Source organism: Mustela nigripes, chromosome 18 (assembly GCF_022355385.1).
Source record: "Mustela nigripes isolate SB6536 chromosome 18, MUSNIG.SB6536, whole genome shotgun sequence".
Classification (NCBI taxonomy): domain Eukaryota; kingdom Metazoa; phylum Chordata; class Mammalia; order Carnivora; family Mustelidae; genus Mustela; species Mustela nigripes.
In genome coordinates, this window is record NC_081574.1 from 38,972,272 (window position 1) to 38,990,465 (window position 18,194).

Below are 18,194 nucleotides of genomic sequence, written 5' to 3' on the forward strand. Positions count from 1 at the left end.
AGGACCCTGAGATCATGACCTGAGCCGAAGGCAGCGGCTTAATCCACTGAGCCACCCAGGCGCCCCATGTTTTAAAATATAAATATGAGGGCGCCTGGGTGGCTGAGCGTCTACCTTCAGCTCTAGTCATGATTCCAGGGTCCTGGGATTGAGCCCCTTGTTGGGTTCCCTGTTCAGTGGGGAGTCTGCTTCTCTCTCTCCCTCTCTCTCTACCCCTCTCCCCGACCGTGCATTCTCTCTCTCGCTCACTCATGCTCTCTCTCTCTCAAGTAAATAAAATCTTTAAAAAATATGAATATGGTTTTTGAATGTGTCCATTTTATAAAGTAGGAGAGATGGGGAGAAAGCATGCAGTTTATGCTAACATCTGATATCAGAATCTCTAAGGTCTGAGAATCTTCTTGAACCCCAGAAATACACAGCTTCTCCAGGGTTTGGTACTTCCATTTTAGAATCGGACTGGCTTTAGTTTAAACCCTAGTCCTACCACTTACTAGCTGTGTGACTTGGACAAATTAATTTTTCTGAGCCTCAGTTTCCTCATCTGCAAAATGGGAATATGATCGACCACCAACAATGCAGGACTGCCATCGGGAGCAGGCTACACCAGCTCTTTCCCCCAGTGCCTGTCACATAATAGGAGTTCACGAGAGGTTAAGTGCTACCATCACCCTATTTACTTCTAGGGCTCCTCAGAGATTCACACCAACTTGTGAGAAGATAATACTACTGGTAGTGTGATACTTAGTGAAGCTACTTAAATGATCCTTGTTTACAATTGGTCACAGGGTTTGTATTACATTCTAGATCGTGGTCTCCAGAGAACAGCCACACAGGTCCATACTCCCTGAACCCAACGTTATGTGGAACACACCCAGGAGAAGCCAAGAGGGGCAGTCCCTAAATCTAAAAGCCCCCAGGGCCCAGATCTACCGAGGGCCATTATGGTCCATATTGTGGTCAAGATCCCTGGGCCCTAAAAACCCCAAACTGGCCAGTAGTGTTGAGTGTGGGTAAGAGAGCACCTGATGGAACACATGTGCTTAGAGGTTAGAAATCCACACTGGGATTGTGTCTTGTCTTTGTACATTAAGTAGAAGGTTTCCAATTAAAGCATCTTCTGTCCAGTGAATTGTTAACCTACTTTCTACTGTCGCCCCAGGATACATTAAAAAAGAAGGCTGCTCAAACCCAGATATGTTCTTTGGTCTGGCACTTTCCACCCTTCTTGGGGCAATGAAGACTTTGTACAGCATGAAAAAATTCTAACTAGGATACTGGGGCAGCGGGAAGAGGGGGACAGAATCTTCACTCTTAGAGGAGTCAAATGTATCATCCAGAAAGCAGCTGACCTCGCACTGTTTTCCCAAACAGAGAAACAGTGAATGTGGCACCAGGTATGAAGAGAAGATGAATCCCAAACGTGCCCTAGTGGGGATGGGCCCTGGCCAGCTCTGGCTCGCGTGAGGAGATGCCAAATGGCTCATTAATTGTAGAAAGCTGTCAAATCTCATCAAACTCTCTTTATTACACTCGCTCAGGGCAACTAATAGTATTTTTTACTATGTCCATCTCTCAACCTTCACCTAAGTAACTCTCTACCAATATTTTTGATAGAAGGAGACAGTCGCCCTGACAGGAGAGTGGCAGAGGGCCAGGGAGGTGGAGAGGGAGGACCCAGGGAGCCTGCAGCATTGCTCAGTGTGGCAGGACACATTCTCTGCGGAGCCCAGCGGGCTGCAGGCCGGGGTGTCACTCTTAGGGGAAGAAGGTGCTGCCTTGAAGGGTGAGGTGGGGAGAGACCCCAGAATCGCCTGTGAACAGAGGAGGGGGCTACGAGTAGAAAAGACTGCCAAACAAGAGCCTTGACATTTTAGAAGCAAGGGAGTGGTGAGAATACGGTGGAGGTAAAGAAGCCATGGTTTGGAGGCAAGAAAAAAAGAAGTGTCACATTCAGCCAGATGCCGAAAGAAGGGTTCTTGACAGAATGGCACTGACAATAACGTCTGTGCCGAGCGCTTCTCACCTTCAGGAGCTCTTCAGTGCACCTGAGAGCAAAGAGGTTAGAGAGCCTTCAGGGGTACCCCCACAATGCCCTAAAACCTTAGCGGAGGCTGCTGGAGAAGTTATTCTAGTAAATGAGTGTTAGCTCCGACACCCTCAATTTTACACCAAGATGGTGGAAGACTATGCAGCCCTGTTTAGTTCATGCCACAAAAATGTACTGAGTTTCTAACTCTGAGCACGATGCGACAAGCTAAATGCTGCAGGTGCTACAGAGATCAAACAGATGTGGCCATTTTCCTGCAAGTCACCTAGCATCTTCGAGAGAAAGAGCAAGGCATTAGGCTGCTTATTTGATGAATTTTATTGCATATCTACTATGTGTGAGGCACTGAGGTAGATGTGCATAGCACTTATGAACAAGACAGACCAGTTCCTGCCCTCGGGGAACTTATATCCTAGCTGGAGATAGGAATCGAACACATAATTAATTATAAAAGTAATACAACTTAGGGAAGGGGGTGTGAGAGGGTGCTAAGGGAATGCGTAAGAACTAATCAATTTGAAAGACCAGGGGAACATACACCAAAACCACAACAGATTTTAAGATCAGTGAGGATTTGCAGGATGGAGAAATTGTTTTGGAAGCACACAGAAGAAAAAAGAAGTTCTTTGTATTGAGTTTTGGAACGTGTAAGTTTGGTGACCCGCACAAAGATGGTGTGATCGAAGATCAGAGAAGGAAATCAGGGAAGGGCTGTAGGGAATCAGGGTCTCAGTGAGAGCTGAAGAGAGCTTTGGATGTCGTCTGGCTGTGCACTGAGGATCATGCAGGGGGCGGAGGGCACAGGGCACAAGGCACAATTCCCAGACACCTGGCTAAATGATTTAAACTTAGGTCCTGCACTACATAAAGCCAAAAAGTGGTGTTAAAATCCCAGGGTTTCTACCAACTCTTTACGTGACCATGTACAGGATACCTTACCTCTCTGAGCCTGAGCTCCCTCTCTGATAAAACAGAGGTAGTGAGTCGGACCTCACAAGCCTGTCATGTGATAAATGCTCAAAAATATTAGTTCCATGTTTCTTGATTAAATGACTAGTGAAGAGTCCATGACTGTTGCTGTGCAGATGGTGCCAGGGTCAGAAAAGGGATTTAGGAAGTGCTCGGCCACATCCGCATGTGGGGTGGGTCAGGGAAGTAGGAGAGGCTGTCCAGTGGCTGAGCGAGGACAGAACTGGGGATACGTGCGGGTGAAAGACCAGGAGTGAGGTACCTGGGGCCCGAATGAGGGAAAGGTCGGTTAGATTCAGGTGGCTGGAAAGGAAGGACTCCAAGATGATGCCAATAGTAATAATAAGCAGAAACAGTAATATCAAGAAAATAAATTTGTTTGAGCTGTTTTGGAAATGAAGAATAAATTTTTAATTTCACTAACAATCTACATGGAGAGCTTCCATAGATACCTGAACTACGTTCGGCACTGGAGTTCAGAAATGTTGTCGAGACGGACAGTGTGAATATGGGAATTCCTTTAGAGTTGCCATTGTTGAAGTCACTGGTGTAGAAAAATTGCAAAGGGAATGAAGCCTGGTGAGAATCTTGGAAAAGCATGTGCTCCATTTGGGAGGCAAAAGGGAAGAGAAAGAACATTCTGATTTAAACAGCAAAAACAAAACAAAACAAAACAAAACTTCTGATTCCTAAACATGACTTAACATAGGAGCCTGGGGAGAATGCACTGCCATGTGGCCCAGAGAGAGAGCGCTTCCATGCCCTGGAGACACAGAAAGGGGGATGGGGAGCCTTGTGGTGGGTTCTCAGCAGTCTCTGACTTTGGAGAGTATTTTTAGGGAGACAGGTGGGGGACAGGCTACAAAAGCAGGACAGAAAGGATGGTAAAAGGTGGAGGCTGTAAGTATGTGCTCTGGGGAAGTTTATTAGAAAGGAAGTAAAAAAGGATTCAGTTATTTGTTCAACAAATATTTACTGAGCATCTGCTATGTTCCAGGCACTATTTTATAGGCCATTGAGACAGAAAGGGCAGCTTAGGAGTAAGGATGGTTGAAAGATGTCTTTAAATAGAAGAAGCAGGGACAAGTTTGACACTTAGGGTTTTGGGAGGGGAGAGCAGAAGGATCCCAGGGAACAGGTCAGGGGAATGATGGCAGGAGGAGTGTGCAAAGAACAGGTAAGGAAGAAAATGTCGACAAGAAGAGAAGAAAAGCTCCTGTCTGCCAAGAGCTGAAAACCGATAGACTTACCCACATTTCTGGCCCCAGTGTCCTTCCTCAAAGTAAACGTATACACTGAAGGGATCCTACTGGGGCAGGCACTGCATCTTATTATAACTTAATGCTATCCACACATTCTGGATTTTTTTTGTCTACTTCACCTTGACATTATATGCACTCTTTAGTCAGAGGACAGTGAGAGAGGGACCTTTTCATAGCACTTCCATTTAATTATAAGGTTTGCTCCTATAGTACTTGAATCACGTTTGTGTGCTGCAGCACTGTTCATATTTGCTAGCTTAGGGATTCTTGAGAACTTCTAAAACCTAGTTTTCTAGGACAGTAGAGCAGTCCTGCTTCATACCACACCACAAAGCAGTTCTTAAGCAGGTATGGACTCTCATCCATACCTCGTTCACCATATACAGTCTCTGACGAAGCAATGTTGTGAAATATCACATAAAAATGGGGCAACACTTGGCATGGGAATGGCCAGGCTTATCAGCCTTTCATTAGTTAGTGACACTGCTCACATCATCGTGTCTGACTTCTCCTCACATGGTGGGCCCAGCAGATGTGTGGTGGGAGAGACTAGAAGTGTCCATGTGGATCATCTCAGGTTCAGGTCAGTGCAAACCCCAGGACTCTCCCCAAACTAAGACTCATTCAGAGGGTCGGAAACTGGTCTCCACTCCAACTAGATCCAGCTCAGAAGGACAGCCATAGTAACAGGCGAGGACGAGAAATGGAGAGAGAAGAAATATATACCATGTCCCTACAAAGAGAAGACCAAAAACTGAACAGAAGTCAGAGCATCAATACCAGGGGCCTCCTAACAAATTTACGTATTAAACAAATTGGGAGTATCATCAGGATTGACAGCAGCACCGACCAATACCCAGGTTGCTGAAATATGATATATTTGCCTAAACTCCCAACCTCTCAACTATTTCCTGCCACTCTGGCCTCTCCTCTAGGGACCCCCACCCCCGCATCCAGAAACCAAAAGATTCAGGCTGGTGGGCACCTCTAGGATGCAAGCGGTACAGCCATGTCCCTTCTAATTGATGGCCATGCCATGTCTGCCATTAAATATTTATAATATCACCCAAGGCCATTACTAACCTCATCTTATAATGAGGAAGCTGAGGTTCAGGGAGGGTATTTAACTTGCCCAAGATCACAGAGTTAGTGAAACTGGAACCAGAATTCAAAGCCAGTCTGTGAAATTGCAAAGCCTGTGTTTAAGACAGCCTCATAATGCATCGTCCAAAATGAAACACTTCTGAGAGCAAAAGGGAAACCCACCAGAAGGTACGCCAGGACAATGAATGTAGATAGGGCTCTGACACACAAGCTTGGACGTGGGGCCTCGATCACGTTTCCTCCTGGCCCTGAAGAGCAGGACAGGCCAGGAGAAGGTGAGACCCAGCCCCAGGTGCTCGCAGAGTCCCACAGGGACTTCTTCAGATTACTTACAACTGTTGCTTTCTCCATCGTTTGCTAGACTTGGTAACCTGGGTTCATAATCTTATAGTTGCTAATATTAAAGTCCATCTTTCAAATTTTAAATAATCGTTATGCTTATATTAGAGACAAAAGGACAGAAAGGAAGCTGGAGAATCTGCATGGTGCTTGGGCTATAGCCCAAGAAAGCAGGTGGTGCTATGGACAAGTGAGAACTTGAGTCAGGAGAGGAGACCAGCTTACAGGGGCTCAGGGAGGTGAACGGGAAGAAGAGATCCATAATTATCCACATGCAGGTGATCACCAGGGAAGAAGATAAGCCCAGGTAAGCTATCAAGCTCAGACTTAGGGGAGGGCAGGAGACAAGGCCAGAACCAGTGGTTCAGAACAGACCTGGAGTAGATCTGGACCTGGGTTCAAATAACAGTAACCATGTAAGTGACTTTCCCCGTTTGTTTCTTTATTTATAAGAAGAAAGGCGACAACACGTACCATCCCAGATTCTTGTGAGGTTTAAATGAAATAGCATAAATATAATGCTTATGTCTGGCACATCCTAACAGACCAGAACCATGGTAAGGGAAAAGCTCTAGGCAAAGGAACAAATGACATAAAATCTATAGGTTCGGTAACTAGCTGTGTGGCTTCCAGGTTTCTAGCTTTAGTGACAAGGGGAAAAAAGCAGTGCCACTGATTATAACAGAGAATGAGAGGCAGGGTCAGGCGTGGGGGTGGTGAGGAGGACGGAGGTGACACTGACGAGCTTATGGGTCATATGAATGGGAACACTCATTAACAGAATGGACACTGAGGCCGAAGCGGGTGAGAGGCCTGGCTTGGCAGTATGGCTTTGAGCATGGCTGGCATATAGGTGGTGTTTGACCCTAAAAAGTAGAAGCAGAAGTCTCTGGGCTGGCTCAGTTGGTTGGGTGTCTGACTCCTGATTTTGGCTCAGGTGGTGACCTCAGGGTCAGGGTCATAGAATTGTGTTTGGGTCCACACTGAGCACAGAGCTTGCTTGGGATTCTCCCATCCTCTTCCTCTGTCCACTGCAGCCCTCATCCCCGGCTGCCCACCACCACTCATGCGCTCTCTCTAAAAACAAAAACAAAAACAAAAAACATCGAAGTGGTACTGCAGAAAGATAACACAGGGACCTTAACCTAGGATCTGTGAACCTGACAGTCTGTGAACAAGATTTAGGGAGACTGGGAACATTGTGAAACTATACACAAAATGTTGTCAGCGTAGCGTGCATTTTCCCTGATCCAAGCTCTCGCTAAATTTTCAAAGGAGTCTCTGAGCCTCTCAACCCCACCTCCAGGTTACAAACCACCACTGCAGAGTGAGGCACCCTGGGGAAATATGGACATTTGGGGGTCAGGCGGAGGTGAAAAAGAGACTCAGAGAGGCCACTCCAGAGTCTGATGATGCTGAGGAACTGACGAGATCAGAGCCGAGTCCTTCCATGGAGTCGCTGCCCTGGCTTTAGCAGAGAGGGGAGAAGTGCCACTGCCGGTGGAACACACCGGTGGTCTACGGCCATTTCACGAGAAAGGGAAGGCTCTGCATAAGTTCACCTAGTAGCAACGAGAATGCAGCAAATGAAGTTTCATGAATCCAAGTCCATTTCAAGGGCACACCTAGCCCCACCCGCACACACACAGCGACCAGATCCCAGCCTCCTGCTTAGGTTTCTGTCAGCTTGCAGGCCCCATGAGACAAGTGCTGGGCTGTCCCCTATGGAGTGAAGGCCTCTACTGGTCGAGTTACCAGAAAGAAATCACGCAGAACAAAGGCAGGGCCCTGAGGCAAGCACACATCTTGGATGTGTGCAAGGCACCTGCAGACAAGAGCAGCGTCTTAAGCTCCAGGTAAGCTGGACATGTAGCAGATTCGTCAACAGCGCCCGCTTTGGGAGAGTCAGACTCAGGGTCTGTTGCAGCTCTGCCCTTACTAGCTGTTGCCCTGGGCAAGCTAGTTAATGTCCCAGCCTCACTTTCTTTCTTCTGTAAAATGTGAACGGTAATTCAGCTTCAGGCGTGGCTGTGATGATTTAATGAGATAATAAATTTAAGACTGAGCTCAGGTCTGATACATCATCAGCTCAGTGGTGCTACTTTTACAGTCTAGAGCAGCACTGTCCAAATGTGAGCTACCTCTGTAATTACACATTTTCTAGCAGCCCCATTACCAGAGCAAAAGAAATAGTACAAAATCATTAATGTGGTTATTTTATATCATTCTTCCAATCGAGTCTTTGAAATCTGGTAATTTACACTTTTGCCAATCCAGACTACTCTCATTTCACTGTGCTCAGTAGCCATACACGGCTAGGGGATGCCCTCCTGGACACCAAGCTCTAGACCTCCGGGTATGTGTCCTCCAGCAGCCAGAAGAGATGCAGAATTCTTCCCCTCTCTAAAAATCCCATTTCCCCATTACATTCTGAAATGATTTTTCTGCTCTATTACTAAGTTAAATCCATACTTCTAATTGCTTTTCAGACCTTTCTCCTGTAGCCGTAAGACTGCTAAAAGGTTCCTGGTATACACAATATGCGAACATTTTAGTGATGTTCTTTGAAAACTCACCATAGTGGATAGTATAGAGAAGAAAGTGACCAGAATGACAATGAAACAACTGCCAAGTGATGAGCTAAAATGGCGCAAAGGAATGAGGGAGAGGGAGGGTATAAGATATATTTAAAGAGCCAAGAAAAGGACGATCTCTAAAGCTGCGGCCTGGCTAAGAACTACTATGAAAAAGCAGCACTAAAGTCAGCTGGGTACAAGCTGGGTGGGTGGGAGAGGCCGGGAGCACAGGCCCAAAAGGAGCAGAAGCACACAGTAGGTCTGCAGTACAGATACACTCCTGGGGAGCACCAGCCGTAACACTCCCTTGTACTGTCTGTGGCTTTATCTTCAAGGGCGGAAGAAGATGAAAGATGGAAAAGTGCTGTCTTTTAGGGAAAGTTGGGAAGGAATCTCAAAACTTTTCTTTTTCTGTAGTCACAAGAGAGAACTAATTTAGTGTAAAATGTATTTTTCCAAGTGTTAAGTTTAAAGGAGTAATAAACTTATGGCATGAAATTCAGATAGAATGTTCACTGCATATACTAACATAATTTTTTCTTTCTTTTTCTTTTTTTAAAATATTTTATTTATTTATTTGACAGAGAGAAATCACAAGTAGATGGATAGGTAGGCAGAGAGAGAGAGAGAGGGAAGCAGGCTCCCTGCCGAGCAGAGAGCCTGATGCGGGACTCGATCCCAGGACCCTGAGATCATGACCTGAGCCGAAGGCAGCGGCTTAACCCACTAGCCACCCAGGCGCCCCTAACATAATTTTTAATTGATCATTTAATAAAGTAATACAGATTTTCTAAGAGGTAGAGTCAAAGTCTTCAAAAAGATTATTTAAACAAAGAAATGAAATTGCTGTCTTAAGTAGTCACAAGGAGACCACTTCAGCAAATGTGAGAACCCCAAAGTCTTACAAAGTGTTTGGGCCACTGACATTAGGGGCAAGAACCCTTCAGCTCTCGCCAGCCCCAAAGTTACCCAACACATCAATGTATTCTCTTCACAATGAACAATGGTGCCCAGAGAGGTCAAGCTCTATCTGATAAACTCTGGCTCAACAATGCAGGGAGATGTATAAGCTAGTTAAGAAAGATAAAAGGGCCATGCTTCCATTTGGACATGTTACTTACTGAAATAAAAAGTCTATTTCAGGTCTGTGAAATCCAGTAAATCTGGGTACCTACTGGTGGTGTGACTTTGCATATATTATTTAACTTTTCTAAGTTTCACCACCTATAAAACAGACAATACCAACTTTGCAGACGTTTTGAGAAGATAAGACCTACTGTATATAAAAGTGCTTTGCGTAGTGTCTGACAAAACATGTTTCTAATAAATAGTTATTATTGATAACAATAAATGCAATAGTCATGTTTATTTCTATATCATTATAAAGGCTTAATTGGAAAGGTTTCAAATAAAGGGAGTATAAGGTAAAGGTCACTAAACTGACTTCCTTTTTGAGTCTGTGTATACCAGCATGCAAGTGAAATTCATTTTCTCCATCTCCGAAACCCTGAATGGTTTTATCACATTTTATTTTTCCTGGCTTAATGAAAAATGAGGAGAAATTAGTCTTGAATGCCTCTGCGAGTGACCCTGAAAAACTGGTTTTTTTTTTTTAAACAACTTAGGTATTCACCCATGACAGAATTTGTGCTAGGGGAGGGCGACGAGCAGAGGTGGTTACTGTGTGCTTTTCCACGTCTGCATGTGTATATGCTTCAAGTCTTGACGTACAAGAATTCCTCGCTCATGGTCTCAAAAGGATCTCTCAAGCTACCAGGGGTTCCTTGGGTCAGGAGAAAAGACAGCTGAAAACTTAACTCACATTAAAAAATGTGTGGTATGGAGGTGCCTGGCTAGCCCAGTCAGTGGAGCCCGTTGACTCCTGACATCGGCGCCACGAGTTTGAGCCCCACGCTGGGCACAGAGATTACTTAAAAAAAATATGTGTAGTATGACTCCCCTTCCCCCCACAGCAGTATTTACATTTTAAGAGGGAGTTTTCCTAAGAAAAGATAACGCAAAGAAATGTAAACATAATTGCTATATGAATCCTGATATAATGCCTTCGTATGCTGCTAATAGGATACAGACCCCGGTGACCATAAGTGGGAGAGAAGCCCTTCCTTAGGACCCCTCAGATCAAACCGTACAGGTGACTTTTTACTTCAGCTTAAGGTCAGTCTGGTTTCAAGGAGGAGATCTGCTTACAGCTACACAAGTTCATGACAAATGCTGTGCACGTGTGGGTATGTGCATGTAGGTATAAACTTCAAGCTGATAAATTACACTGTTAGAACCTCAACAACATTTAGGGTCCTTCTACCAAACTGGAACTTGCCCCTGACTTGTTTCTGACGAGTGAGAACTGTTAAAACAAGCCAGGAGCCATGTTACTAACACATTCACACAAGAGACTCAGGTAAGTTTACCTTTCTTTGGCCTGGATGTCACTGGCATGGACTCCTTTTTTTCCATTGCTGCTTCTCTTTCTTTCCATCGGCGGATCTGTTCCTCCCTCATCTTGAAGAACAGGATCTGTTTCTGTTCTTCGCTGAGCTCTGCCAGCAGATCGGGATCTATGTACATCTCTGATAGTATCTGTTTCAGCATCTTTGCAGGCCTGGAGTCTTTTACACCTGTGGCAAAAGTTCTTGAAAATGCCGTCCACGTGTGCCTCCCCTGGCCTGGCACCTGGACGCACCCACGGGCCTTCCCAGAGACTCGCAGCACTCCTAGTGACTGGGACAATTCCGAGAACTGGCTCTTGGTTCCTGGCACCAAAGATACCGTTCACAATGCTGTTCGTGAACCTGCAAAGGGGAGCCGGCAGAAAGCAGGCAGCATTAAAATGTGTAGACGCCAGGCAGGGGCAGGCTCGTGAATCAAGCTTGGAGGAAATACAGTATCGCTTTTCATTTCAGGTGAAAGGAGAAGAAAGCCGAGGCACGCTTTGTTAAGAGTTTGTGTAACCCCTATCCCATAATTTCCAGCCACTTTATCAACAAAACAAAACAAACCCTAACTTTTACAGGTCAGTCTCGGGGAAACAAAAAAAATTAACAGAGGTTTGGCCTTCTCCCAACTAAGCAAACATATTATTACCTCAGAGCCTAACCACCAACTGTATGGCTGAGAAAAGAATAAAAGAAAAAAGAGGCACAGGAAGAAATTAAAAGGTTCTCTCCAAACAACTTATTTCAGAAGAAAATACTGTTTTTGAGATTTCACAGAATTACCTACCCCAAACCTACCCAAAATGGGGCCATCCTCAAGGAAGGAAAAAGAAGAAATAGAAATTAGACCACAAGGCAGTTTTCCCATTTCCTCTTAAAAGCAGCACTAAATAAACACAATCATGTACTTCATCTTCACAGAAGGACAAGGAAATTTCCAGATGACCCACCAGAACCATGAGAACAGTGTAGGTGCAGGAGAAAACGTCCGTGTACACTCTGGAAAGTCACCAGGTTTTAAATGTACCTGTTCTATCTAATTTAATAAAAACTAAATTTACATACCAGAAAAACTGGGGGAATAAAGAGGCAACTAGGTTTATTACAAAAGATCCCTGCTTTACAAAGGAGTTCCTTAGAGGACCCCTTGAATAAGAAGCCACAGACTCGTGCACTCACCAGTGGGTTCACAGTGGTCGGGCGAGGGAGACGATTCCACTGGGGTTTCCTCTAATTTGCGCATTTCTGTTTGATTTGTTTTAAAACTTTTAATTTTTTTTTCAATACACAAAGACGCTTGTATACTGAGACTTTTCGGGATCACCTATGTTTAAGAAGTTGACTAGTAAACTGGTGCTCACATGCCTCAGATAATCTCACCACCCGGCCATACCTCTCAAATACCTGTTTGGCCAAGCTCAGTGCAAACACTCATAAACTTCAGACTATCACTTAGTCATACCATGGCTGCTTTTAGTTCCTTCACCCTGTCATTCCCATGGGTCAGATGGTAAAGCTCCCTGGGAGTCAGCTTCCCCTCTTCTTCTTCTTCCCTGCAAACTGCTCCTTCATTTACACAAGCACGTTGAACAGTTGGGGTCCCCCAGAATGTCTGCATACACAGCGCATAGTTAAACTCACTATCCATCGTGTAGCTGGGACGTTTATTGAGGCTACAACTATTCTTACTAATTGCATCCTATAATCTCCCGCAGCATTCAAATTAATGGAACTCAAATGGAACACAGTATTTAGAGAAAAATTTTAGAGGCGCCTGGGTGGCTCTGTTGGTTAAGTGTTGGACTCTTGATTTCTGCTCAGGTCATGATCTCAGGATTGTGAGACTGAGCCCGACATAGGGCGCCACACTGAAGATGGAGCCTGCTTAAGATTCTCTCTCTCCCTTTCCCTTTGCCCCTCCCCAATCTAAAACAATTAAAAGAAAAAAAGAGAAAAGTTTCAAAAACAATTAAAAGTAGATTTGACTCTAATTCAGTCATGTCCCTCCTACACTCCCTTCCAACTTTTGTATTTGAAAGATGACCCTCAAAGGCTATACCAGCCAAAGAACTGATGTCCTGTAATGCTTTTTTTTTTGACTCCTGGGTTCCAGCAAGCTTCTTGAGGGGCAGGATTGACTAAATCTACACCAGAGGAGAGTCTGCCAGACTCTTGTCTTCACAGGAACCACAGCGAGGATGTGGTTCCTCTGCACACTAGACTCCAGTGGTCTGAGATGAAGCGGTAAAAAACCAAGGTGAATGACTCCTTGATGTTCCAGTAAATGTCCTTATGTTGGCACATTCCATGCCTCCAGTGATTGACTTGAACAAAAATAAAACATGGTAGAAAGGAGGAACTCAGTGAAGCCTGAGGCTTTGTGTTCTGTTCCCCATTTTGAGTGGGGTGAATCTTAGCAACAGTGATGGTATGGCCTAAACACTGAAAGCCCAAGAGTGCCGAATTCCCATGATTCCCCTTTTCTCCACCCGGAGTACTGACTATGAGAGCTTATACACGCTGTGTCAGCCGCTACCTTCAGCACCTTGCGTGTTTTAACTCATTTACTTTTCACAATCCCTCTTAGGATTCAGTTCCTCCCTACCCCTGTCTCACAGAAGAAGATGGAAAGTAGCTGAGCTGGGCAATCTGGCTCTAAGTCGGCTCTCCTGTACTCCACTAGTATAGGGGGGTTTCTTTGTAAGCCCGGAATGAGCACATCGTCAGGATGCCAGACCACAGGTGAAATTTCAGAAAGAAGACCTGCACATTTTGGCAGCAACATCAATGCTGACTGGAAGGTGCGTGACATAATCCCTCTGAGCGGCAGAAGCCTCATCTAGGGAACTGCAGGAAAGCTGAGGGGAGGCCAGGTCATTGAAAAAACCTCCCCCAGGAAGGGCAGCAGGGAACTGTCATGGTGGCCCAGGCATAGATGTTGTTTGCCCACTTTATTCATCAGGCACTTCGTGTTCTCAGTTTCCCTTCTCAGAGCTGCTAGGAGTTGCATGAATGGTACAGCCTCTCACAGGTGTGAAGGGTTCCATGGCACCTCTGTGATGAGATACTCAAGCTCGTTCACAATTTTAATTTGGGTTTGTTTTGCCTTTTCAACAAACATGGATTTTTAGCATTACATTAACTACTGGATCTTGAAGGAAAGACTCTGGCTTCCCTGTGTCCTCAGAGAGTACCTGGGGGCTCAGCTGGCAACTACTCTGAGGTCAGGTGGCTGAATAGTGTGCATGCCATTCTAAGGCTGTTGATGCCCAGTGGGTGTGAATTAACTCCTTCCTCAGGCTCTCAGACAGGAAACTCAAACAGCACAGGGTGCTGCTCACAGGACACCCAGCAAGGACCCCAGCGCAGGCTTCTCAAGAGCTGTATGACTTTCAGCTGTCACTTCACTACTCTGTTTTCTTGTCTATGAAATGAGGGACTGCACTGTACATCTTTGTAATTTGAAGGCTATGTCATATAGCCTTTGTGAAGGTGCAGAGACAAGTGCAGCAAGGGTAGAGGAAATAGAAATAAGGAAACAAACTTGGGTTTTTCCCACTTTCACTCCCTGGTAGGACAGCTGCTGACCCTGACTCAAACTTGGAATGACTTTCCCTATCTAACAAACCGAGTGCTGTAAAATTCCAGTTATTCAAGATCAAAAAAAAAAAAAAAAAAAAAAAGAGAGAGAAAAAAAGAAAAAGAAAAGCTAAGCTAACTCGGTTTTCTTGTTGTATATAGCAGCTTACTCGAAAAAGAGAAATGACAAAAAAAGCCCACATCTGCTATTTATTCCAAAAATGAATTTCTAAAGGGTGATAGGATCAGTTGTTTTCCAGGATACCATAGATTTGGCCTCTCACATCTTCCATGGCCCTGTTCAACAAAATAAAAATTGTGTTTTTAGTGATTTTGAGACCCTGGACAGGGGGAGCCAGAGATAAAGCCTAAATCATAGCAGTAACATAATATGGACAGTAAGACTTTATAATGTTAAGAATATAGTTTGGGGATGCTAGGGTGCCTCAGTTGGTTAAGCATCCCACTCTTCATTTGGCTCAGGTCAGGATCTCAAGGTGGTGGGATGGAGCCCTGCCTCTGGCTCCTCACTGACCTTGGAGTCTGCTTGTCCCCCTCCATCTGCTCCTTAACCCAATTGCTTGCTCTCTCCCAAATAAACGAATAAATAAATAAACAATCTTAAAAGAAAATGAATATAGTTTGAATCCTACTTCTTTTAAAATGGCCAGCTATTTTCAGACTTTCAGTTAACTCGTTCAACTTTACCTTATAAAGTTTATCTGCAAAAGGACTACTTTTGAGGATAAAATGAATTACCAGAAGTGACAGCAATTTGGAACTAAGTTTTGTACATATATACGATTCGTTAGAAATTTGAAGTTACTGCACATTCGGATTTATCTAGATAACTCCACTCATGTGCCAAATCTATGCCCACATATGACTTTCACTGATTTAAATCCACTAGATGATTATTCCCTTTTAAAAGCTCCAAGTCGCTTCTATTAAGCAGGCCTTTTAGAGGAGTGCCTGGCGGGCCCAGTCCGGTGAGCGCTCAGCTCTTGATCTCTGTCCTGAGTTCGAGCGGACCTGGGGGTAGAGTTTTACTTTAAAAGAACAAAACAGGGGCGCCTGGGTGGCTCAGTGGGTGAAGCAACTGCTTTCGGCTCAGGTCGTGATCCCGGATCGAGCCCAAGTCGGGCTCCCAGCGCCGTGGGGAGTCTGCTTCTCCCTCTGATCTTCTCCCCTCTCATGCTCTCTCTCTCAAAGAAATAAATAAAATCTTTAAAACAAAACAAAACGTTTTAGGAGCCGAGGAGCCCAAGTTTAGAGAGAGGTGCCACTGCTTCTGCCCTGTGACCCCTGAGGAGGGAATGAGAACAAGAAAACCCACGAACTGGCATCTCCACGCCCACCCCTTCCGGGGCCCGCGCGAACCCCGAGGGCAGGGGCGGGCAGGGACGCCCGCTTGGCTGAAGACAACGGTCGCCGGGGGGCCTGGGGCTACCGTCTGTGTCCTCCGTCCCGCGCGCGGGAGGGCGCGACGCGCGGCCCCGAAGCCGGCCCCGCCCGCGGCGCCCGAACCCCACAGGGCAGCCCTGGCGGCCGCGCGCTGGGAAACCGGCTCCCGGGCCTCCCCGGCAGGTCTGGGGCGAGGGAGGTCGGCACGGCCCTACCCCACGTGTGTGCGAGCGCCGGTCCGCGGCTGCCGTCGGGCGGGCCACAGGCCTGGGCGCCCGTCGCGGGCCGGCGAGGGGCGGGCGTGCGGGCTCCGGAGGCCGCGACAGACGCGAGACCCGCGGGGCGCCGGGGCAGTCCTGCCGGAGCTCGGAAGTCCTGGGCCAGCCCCACCGCCCCACGCGGCCGCCTCCGGCCCGCCCCGGCTCAGCGACGCGCGCGCCCCTCAGGCACACGGGGGCCAGCCCGGCGCCCCACAATTACCCCTGGACCTCCCGAGTGCGCCGCGCCCTCCCTCCGGGGACCCCCGCCGCTCACCCGCCGCGGCTCAGACACCGGACACCGACACCCGACACCGGCCGCCTGCCGGGCCGCGGCGGAGGGGGCCCTGGGGGGCCGCGTGCAGGCCGGGGCGGCCTCCCCCAGCCCCCCTCACCGCCGCGCCTTCCGCGCGCCCCCTCCAGCACCCCCCGACACCCTGTGTTCTGTCCCCGCTCTCTGCCCCCCGTCCCCTCCCCAGGCACCTACCCGTGCAGGGCCCTGCGCTCCCCTCCGAGGGGGACCGAAGTAGCACCACGTCCACTTGGGCCGCCAGAAGCTGTCGGGGAAGGAGGGGCGGGCGGGCCAGGCAGAGGCGCCGGCGAGCGGCACGGGCCGGCGGACAAACACCCCGGCCGAGATGTTGGCCAACAGTGTCCCTCAGCCCCAGCCCGCCCGCGCCGCCCCGCCCGCGGCCCGCATGCGGGAGTGGCTGACTGGGCGCTCGCGGCCCCACCCGGGCACCTGGAGACGCTCCAGGGCCAGACGGCGGCGAGGCGGTGCGGCCTGCTGCGTCCAGGCGCGGCCCGGCCGGGCTGTCTGAGCGCCCGCCGCCCCGGGCCTCGGGTGGTCCGAGGCCGCGAGGCCACTGCCGGTCTGCAGTTTGGGAAGGCCTGTCGCGCCATCTCGGGGCCCGCGGAGCTTATTAATATCAGCGGCCCGGCCCCTTCACTTGAGAGCTCCAGGTATCCTGCAAGGGGGGAGCCTGCGCGGGCGGGGAGGCCCTTCTCGGTTACACGGAGTCCCCGCGCGCCGAGGCAGCTCACCTCTCCGGTATCTGGGGCTCACTTTTTTCCTTTTGTTGACATTAATTTAGCAGACACTCAGGCCCTTGTCAGTACAGGTGTGGCTTTGGAGGACAGGGCCTAGGAGGCAACGGGCTGGAAAGATGGAGACTGAGAACAAGAGACCGAGAGAAAAATGAAAAGAAAGGAAGGTAAAGGGATCTTGTGACTTGCAGCAAGAACAGGTTGGGGTGGTGCCTGAAGGGAGGAGCTGACCGAGAAGCAGAGTAGAAACATTGGAGGGTGTTTTCCGTTGTGGAGGAGCATTCAGAATGTGTGCAGAAAAACAGCCTGCTCTGGGGAACCCCCAGGTTGCACATGTTGGGGAGAAATGTAATGAAGAGTGAGCATTCGGTATTGCTCTCCACAGTCTGCTTCATAAATTCAGGGATCTGATTTGCTTCCTTCAAGAATGAAACTTTCTTATTCTTAACTTCTCCAGACTGCACAGGCAACTCAAAAGTTAGAAAGAGCCTTGGGGGCAGAGATGAGTCCCTGAGACCAAGCTGTTTAGGAGCCATTCTGGGGATCTTATCAGGGAGAATTTCTGGTTTAGGTTGTTCCCAGTGCTTATTAAATGAATGGCCTGTGGTACGTTTGGCTGGATTGTCATTTCCCTGGGTAGCTGCTGTGGCCCCCAATAATACTTCCTAACACTGCATGGATTGAGCTCATTGGAGAACTATAAAAGGTGGTTCATCAGCCAGTAAAATTTCCATATGACACTGGTCACAGCCAATTACCTTCCTCCACACTCAAATTCTGTGTTCATGTCTTGGTAAGTCCTTCTTCATGGCAGTGTTCCCACTTTGCTGCTAACCTCTGGTACTTCAGTTTTCCCTTCTGGATAATAACAATGAAGTTGTTTTGAGGATTAAATGAGATAATACATGTAAAGTGCTGAGAATAATTCTTGGATGTGGTGAGTGTTCAAACATATTAGCTTATATTATTTCACATCACATGCTGTGATTCCCAAGTTACAACTTCACACTCAGACCTTGGGGTTTGCTTTCTATGGCACCTAGACTCCAACTTAACCTCAGTGATTCATCGCTACTCCTCATATGTCACTTCCGAGATTAAGTTATAAAAGACCTGTAAGTTCATGCCAGGCTGGGCCTCCAGCAAAGGTCTTG

General features: G+C 47.4%; 1 protein-coding gene across 3 annotated transcripts in view; it reads right to left on the bottom strand.

Moving 5' to 3' along the window:
- The window catches only part of SH2D4A (SH2 domain containing 4A), a 60,213-nt gene extending 43,084 nt beyond the window's left edge, over window positions 1-17,129 (bottom strand). Inside the window, exons 1-2 of one of the 3 annotated variants that reach the window (XM_059384260.1) lie at window positions 17,038-17,129; window positions 10,730-11,110 (exon numbers count right to left, since the gene is read on the bottom strand). In XM_059384260.1, coding sequence (XP_059240243.1) covers window positions 10,730-10,910 — 181 coding nt within the window. In that variant the 5' untranslated portion in view covers window positions 10,911-11,110; window positions 17,038-17,129. Of the gene's footprint in view, window positions 1-10,729; window positions 11,111-16,480; window positions 16,716-17,037 lie in introns of those variants that run through there. The other 2 variants (XM_059384259.1, XM_059384261.1) reach the window with 2 other exon arrangements.
- Between the last annotated feature and the right edge of the window lie 1,065 nt (window positions 17,130-18,194).